General features: G+C 51.2%; 1 protein-coding gene across 1 annotated transcript; it reads right to left on the reverse strand.

Annotated features, from left to right (window-relative positions):
• Positions 1-2,736: 2,736 nt before the first annotated feature.
• On the reverse strand, positions 2,737-5,982 carry DLX2 (distal-less homeobox 2). Its single transcript, XM_038422029.2, has 3 exons — positions 5,373-5,982; positions 4,799-4,986; positions 2,737-3,941 (listed from the first exon to the last, which is right to left on the reverse strand). The coding sequence occupies exons 1-3, from the start codon at positions 5,713-5,715 to the stop codon at positions 3,597-3,599; spliced, it is 876 nt and encodes a 291-aa protein (XP_038277957.1). The 5' UTR covers positions 5,716-5,982; the 3' UTR covers positions 2,737-3,596.
• Between the last annotated feature and the right edge of the window lie 1,119 nt (positions 5,983-7,101).

Raw genomic sequence — 7,101 nt, forward strand, 5'->3', positions numbered from 1 at the left:
AATATTCCCAGTTTTTTACCCTCCAGGCTGAGTGCAATGAGGAAGCCGTCAGATCTAACCCACATTTCTGTCTCTGCTGATCACACTGAAAAGATTGGGGGAAGGGGTTTGTTTTTTGTTAGGTCCTTGCTGACCTGCAAAGAAACCAGGAAGGTTCAATGCCCATCATTTCCAGGGTATTTGAATTTGAAACTCTTCCTTCGCTTCCAAAGTGCCTGTAGAGCTCCTCGCAAGCCTGGTTTTATTTCAGTGGTTTGCTTCCAAGCGAAACATGAAACGTATACCCCTGAGCACAAATAATCATGTCTGAGAGTTTGGAAACTCCTGTGGCCCTGCCGTGGCTAACTAAAGCAGAGGCTCTTAGTCAGCTAGATTGCCGTTCCCAGCACCTGCCAAAGCCTGGCTCTCCCCTGACACTGCTCTGGTGCAGGTCGAAAGGGATTACAATTAAGATTTATGGGTTTGATAAAGTCGGGATGTTTCCCGGTGGATGCAGGGGAGTTGACTGTTTCCCATTTCCATTTGTCATCAGCACATTTGGAAGGCCCGTTCATCACCGGGGGAGGGGATGTCTGCTAGGGGCCGGATCACAGGGCCCTGTGTCTTGGGGAGAGCTGCAACTTGTGAGAAACGTTTCCAAGAGCTTTGCCTGGGGCGGCTATGGAGACTCTCGCTTCCTCCCCTCCCTTCTCTGTCTCCCATGCTCTCCCGCTCCCTTTCTCTCCTCTGTCTCTTTCTTTCTCCCCCTCGGCTCCCATCTTTCTCTCCTTCCCCCACACTCCGCTCTTCTCCTGACTCCCCCTTTCTTTTTCGTGTCCCCCCCGCCCCTTTCTTCTCTCATTCTGCTCACTCGCTCGTCTTCTCCCCCTTCCCCCCCTTGTCTCCGTCTCATCCGGGGCGAGTGTGTTTGTAGCTCCCTGGAGCAATCTGCCCTGCCAGGCTCCGAGACTCCGCCGCGTCTACGGGCCACCCCAGCCCACCCCAGCGCCTGTCCCGCCGGCCCCGCTCTCATGCCAAAGCCTGTTGCGTGATTCCAACTGGGGCTGCACATTCCCTGCCCCAGGCGCTGTGGTTTTGGCCTCTTAATCATCTCTGCAGCCAAGGCCTCAGCACCAGCCAGTTGGGGCTGAAGCTTCCACTTGCTGAGCAACAACAGCAAGATCTACAGAGGCTCATCCGATGAAGTGAGCTGTAGCTCACGAAAGCTTATGCTCAAATAAATTGGTTAGTCTCTAAGGTGCCACGAGTACTCCTCTTCTTTCAACAGATAAAGGGGCCGCCTTGGATTTGGACCCAAGCCTGCTTTCCTGAGAGCCCTCTCTGGTGCCTGGCTTCATATCCTGCCAAAAGGCTCTTTTATGTTACAGCCCTTTGGGGGTTACACCAAATACTAGCATGGTTTTCAGAGCTGCTCTCTGCCCGAAAATGCCTGCGTCAAAAAGCAGCACCAGAGGCATGAGATGTTAGCACTGAGACTGATGCATCTTGGTTAGAGCAAGACTCCCTTCCAGGGACTTTGGCCGGTGGTTAGGACCCCCAGTTAGGCTTTGCTAAAAATAAAAGCTTTTGCAAAAGCTGGTGGCAGCAGAAGCTTTTCCATCTTTTCTTCCTGCAATGAAAACAGCCTCTTTGGGCTATAAACAGTCCCCTGCGGTGTTGGCAACCCAAACATAGGGGCTTGTGAACAGTAAAGTCAAGTGACACCAACTAGTTGTGCGTGTCCTGCAGCCAGAAGCTGAAACTAAACAATGCTCCTGGTAACAAGTTAGGGCCAAAGGGGGGTCAATTAGACCAGTTTAAGGAGTAACTCCCCACTGATTTCAACAGAAATTACTCCAGATGAACACTGGTGCAACTGAGCAAAGTTAAGGCCTACCTAGTTGGTTTTATTTTTTAAAAAAATCTTTGTTTTATTGGTAACCAAACTAAGGAAGCCTGATAAAGACTTGGTTCCCCGTCTGCAATCTAACCAGCCTGCACATTGCACTGACTGGGCCTGATTGGAAGAGACCCATACAGCTCCAGCTGGGCTGGTGGGGAGCCAGATTTAGGCCTACTTTGAAGGGAGGTCACTGATCAGGTACCATGGAACACACAAAACACCTCGACTGGCCCAGGCTTTCGCACAGCAATAACATTGTAGGATCCCAACCTTCCCCTTATCAGCACTCATGCAGGCAGAACTAGGGCAGCTTTGCCTAGCAGCCAGCCCCAGCGCACTGCAGGGCCCTTGAGTTTGGAACTAGGTAGTTACTAATGAATTTTAAAAGCTTCTTGGGGCTGGGGGTGCAGCGCCCAGTGCAGACTGGTCAGGGCTGGAATCGGTTACCAGTGTCGCCGCCCCGTGTGTCACATTGGAGCCCGGAGGAGCGGCAAGTCGGCAGGAGACAGTCCCGGGCTAAATGTCTGTGGCGCCAGCGCGCTGGGGGGAGGGGCCGAGTCTGGCATTGCTAGGGGCTTGCTGAGTGATTCATGGCTGCTGCAGACTGGCAGGGGCGAGATTTTATTGTGGAGGGGAAGGGAAGGGAAGCGAAGGGGGAGGGGACGGTCAATTACTCAATGCAACAGTTGTAACGAGGGCAAAGAAAGCCACGTGAGAAACGTACAGACCCCTCCTCCAGGGCTGGGCTGTAAGGGGGTGCCAGGTAAGTTTGCAGAGCGGCAGGGGCTAGTGTCAATAGGTGTCTATAATGTGTGTGAGTCTGGATCCCGAAGGAAATACAGACCAAGTACAGTGAAAACAATAATTTATTTAAATAATCTCTTATTGTAAAAGCAACATTAAGAGTATTTTGTGTCCATAATAAATAACCAACAGTACCTTTATTTTTTTTTAAGGTTTAAACAACGACGGTGAGGGGGAAATCAGTAGCTTATTTTGACAGCAAAGAGAAAACGTATCAAACTGAAAATAATCAGGAAGGTGTGGCGCCTACAGGAGAGCTGGGAGTTTCCACACTTTGGTCACAAAAACCAAAAATGAAATACAGGCTGATCCAATGGAATTTTTTTTATACAAAGAAAACATGAAAAAATCTGCACAGACAGCTTTATTTACAAACATTTCCTCGGGAACGATAGTCCTGCACCCATTTAAAAAAGATAATTTAAACTCGGGAGGTTTTTTTTTTTAATCTACATATAAAAATTATTTATCTTTTTTCAACATCAAAATGAGGTCATCCGCAAAGGCACCTATTAAACTTTTAAAAAATAAAATTAACAAAAGTTATCCACTGGTGATTTGATGAAAAATAGGAGAGGAGGGAAGGGGGAGTTTTATTTTCTATTTGCTGTGAACTACACGGCAGGGGGAAAATAAACCGCAGGCAGGAACTAGTCTGCGAGTTGGAACAGAGAAAGACACTGGGTGAGGGAGACACAGAGGTAACCGAACCCGGATCACAACAAAGCAAAGTCTGCAGGGAAGAGTTATTCGCCTGTTTAATGTGCCAGAGGGAGAGGGAGGCGTTGCATGCCGAAGAAATTCTTCATCAAAGCACCAGTGTCTGTACCTCAGTCCGCTCGGGTGTGTGTTGGGTTTGATCCCCCTGGATCTCTGCTCAGCGGGGCTTGTTTGCTCAGTCTCTGCCGAGTTAGAAAATCGTCCCTGCACTGATGGCCGCGCTGTGGTGATGGTGATGGGGCTGCGCTTGCTGCAGGATCGGGGAGGCGGCTTGCAGGTGAGAAGCGGTGTTAGCCGCCTGGTGATACCAGGAGTAGTTACCGAGGAAAGCGGCCGCTCCGCCGCTGGGGCTAGATCCCGAGCTTCCTCCGCTGCTCATGCGCTGGTGTGGAGCAAAGTCCCACGTAGGGGCCGCGGTCGGGGGCGAAGCGCAGGGGGGAGAGGCGCTGCCTCCAGGATGCTGCTCCGAGGGGATTTCGCCGCTTTTCCACATCTTCTTGAACTTGGACCGGCGGTTCTGGAACCAAATCTTCACCTTTCCAAAGGGAGACGGACAGACAGGGGTGAGAGCTGGGCTGGGGAGGTGCTGGGTGTGTGGGGGCTGGCAGGACAGGGTAATGGCAAGCCAGAGGTTATTATGAGCAGAGGGCTTGCTCCAAGATCCTCAGCTGGGCCGGACGGAGCATGCGGGCGGGCGAGCTGGAGGGGAGTGGGGGTGGGGAACCGGGCGCTAAAGAGAGCAAGAAGGGCCAATCAGTTGTTTCAACCCCTCCGTATGCGGAGAGCAGACGAAGCGCAGATAACATTTAGCTGAGAAAAAAAGAAAAGGCGGACTTGGGGCACCTTAGAGACTAACAAATTGATGTGAGCATAAGCTTTGGTGAGCTACAGCTCACTTCATCGGATGCAACTGTATCGTTGCAGTTCACGAAAGCTGATGCTCAAATCAATTTGTTAGTCTCTAAGGTGCCCCAAGTCCTCCTTTTCTTTTTTGCGAACAGGCTAACACGGCTGCTACTCTGAAACCTGTTATTTATCTGAGAGTTTTGTTAACCCCAGCGTCTCCCTCCCACGGACACGAGTGGGGTAAGGGCCACGGCCCATTGAATCATCCCGGGAGCGCAAACTAGGGAACTGCAAACAGGGTCCTCCGTTACTGAATGTGTAACAGCGGGCAGGAAAAACAGACCAGACACGGTGAGACACAGCAGGGAACATGCCACGTGCCCCTCTGAGCCAGCGCTAAAAGGCTCGGACTCTGTGCTGCAGGACGGGGGGTGCAAAGCGTAAAGGGCAAAATTCTGGCCCTGTTGAAGTCAATGGCAAAACCGCCACTGAATGCAACAGGGCCAGGAGTTCACCCTGAGGATGAAAAGTACCAGGGCATCTTACCTGCGTCTGGGTGAGGCCTAGGGATGCCGCCAGTTCAGCTCGCTCGGGCAGTGCCAGGTACTGGGTCTTCTGGAAACGCCTCTGCAGAGCGGCCAGCTGGAAGCTGGAATAGATCGTCCTGGGTTTCCGCACTTTCTTTGGCTTCCCGTTTACTATCCTGACCTCGGGCTCGCATTCTTCCTTCTCTGCTATAATGACAACAACAATCACCACCATCACTCACCAGCCATGCTGTAGAGAAAAGTTAACCTGGAATCAACAAAGGGCAGCTGATTTGCAAGACGTTGTTCCCCATGCAGCCTACTCCTATGAGCCCCTGCGTGAATTACCGGGAGAAACGTGGCCAGTCCATCCCCTTGCTAGCCTCTTGCTCCCATCCCCGGCCAGACCAGTGATCCGCAGCCAGAGCTGCTTGACTGCCTTAAAAATGAGAGGGGGAGGGAGGGGCACATTTAAAAATAATGGACCAAATCCTCGTCTGGTGTAAACAGACCAATCTCTGTCTAAGGCAATGGAGCTGCTCTGTTTGACACCAGCTGACCCCAAACTATTTCTCCCAGAGGCTTAGCCCTACCAGACTCATTGTTAGCCGGGGAACCCCTGGTTCCATAAGGTCCATAGGAGCTGTAAGTGGCAGTGTAACCCAGGTCGTAGCCGGCTTTGGTGGAGTAGGGAACCGAATTGATGCCGCTGGTGTGATACTGGTAAGAGCCCATCTGTGCATAGGGCGACCCGCCTCCTCCGCCGCCTGTTCCGTGCTGCTGTTGGTTGGTGTAGTAGCTGCTGTCGGTAGCTGTGGACACGGGTAAGGTGGGGGACTCCTGGGACTTGTGCAGGCTGCTGTGCTGGTGGTAACTGTTGGAGGTAATCTGGTTTGAATGCATATCTGAGACTAGACTGTCAAAGACTCCAGTCATCCTGATCCTCCCTCCCCAAATGTAGAAGGGGGGGAGGCAGCCGCAGCAGCAGGGGGCGAGGGGGAAAGGCGCCTCAGCCCTCAGCAGTCAGGACAAGTACAGGGAGAGCAGAGACGCCGCTGCTGGAAGCCCCGAGGAGGAGATCACTGGAGGTCCCACTCTGTTGCTGGAGGAGTCACCATCATAGCCCGGTCACACACTCTCCCAGACACCGGGCGGCGGCCGCAGCAGCTCACTCGGCTCCCCAGCAGCTTTACGATTGTCTGCTGCGGTGGAAGCTGCCAGGCGGGCATTTAACACCAGTCACGTGAGGGAAGGCGACGTCACCTAGCAACAGCCAATCAAGTGCGCAATCACATTGTATCCCCTCGGGTTCCATAGAACCCCAGGACACAGGAGGCGCCTCAAATGTGACACGTGCGCTGAAAGGGAGGGGTATGTGCGGGGAGGGGGAACAAATACAAAAGGGAACCAGCCTACAGGGGGGTTTACACAAAACAGAGTGTTGCCATTTTAGTATTCACACTGCAGCAGTATGTATAAATACGGCAAACTAGGGGGAAGATGGAGCAGTTAGATCTGAGCCCCGTCAGATCCACGGCCAGATCCTAGCCCAGCAAGATTCTAGTCTAATCAGATGTTACTTTAGCCGAGTCATATTCTACTTTAGACAGATCTGGTTATGTCCCCGGTGAAGCCCTAGGTATATTTGTTGACATAGTTATCACGGAGGCAAGAAACCCCTGGAGTCTCCGCAAACTCTCGTTTGTTCTGGTTTCCCGCTTAAACACATCCTTTTCATGAGAGCTGAGTTTAGAGTGGAGCGGTGGGCGCTATTACTGGAATGATGATGACATACAGCCAGAATATTATACAGTTCGCACATAAAGCATGTCCCTCAGATACAAGGTGATGGGTTCCGTTCAAGAATCTAAATAGACAGATGGATGTAATTCAGTGACAAGAGGGCAGAAGAATGGGAGACAAGTGACTTGGGTGCTATACCTAGGGTTACCATTGAGTCGCTTTGTGACCCTGGACGGGAGTCACTCACCTTCTCTGTGCCTCGATTTCTCCATCTGTAAAATGGGGATAAGGACCCTCATCCCTGTTTGTAAAGTACTTTGAAATCTGGGGATTAAAAACTGCTATGTAGGTGTCAAACGGTATTCATTTTTAATATCTGCATGGACCTAGAGCTGTTAATAATCTGCACCTCTCAGGGGTGGGTGTAGTCCTGAGTCCCAGTTAACGAATGTTTGGATTACATAAAGTGCTTTGAGAGTCTTGAATGAAAGACTCTATATAACATACAAATTATTATATTTATTACTATGTCAATTCGGGAACATCCCTGCTTACCTGAATCATTTCTATTTTTATGTG

The sequence above is a fragment of the Dermochelys coriacea genome, chromosome 11, assembly GCF_009764565.3.
Source record: "Dermochelys coriacea isolate rDerCor1 chromosome 11, rDerCor1.pri.v4, whole genome shotgun sequence".
Lineage (NCBI taxonomy): Eukaryota > Metazoa > Chordata > Testudines > Dermochelyidae > Dermochelys > Dermochelys coriacea.

What these genes read in the sequence shown, in the direction of transcription:
- DLX2 (XM_038422029.2), bottom strand. Translation starts at nt 5,715, where the DNA reads ATGACTGGAGTCTTTGACAGTCTAGTCTCAGATATGCATTCAAACCAG. An exon ending in CCCGGCTAACAATGAGTCTG is followed by an intron (nt 4,987 to 5,372) that starts GTAGGGCTAAGC and finishes TTGTCATTATAG; the next exon opens with CAGAGAAGGAAGAATGCGAG. An exon ending in TAGGCCTCACCCAGACGCAG is followed by an intron (nt 3,942 to 4,798) that starts GTAAGATGCCCT and finishes CCCTTTGGAAAG; the next exon opens with GTGAAGATTTGGTTCCAGAA.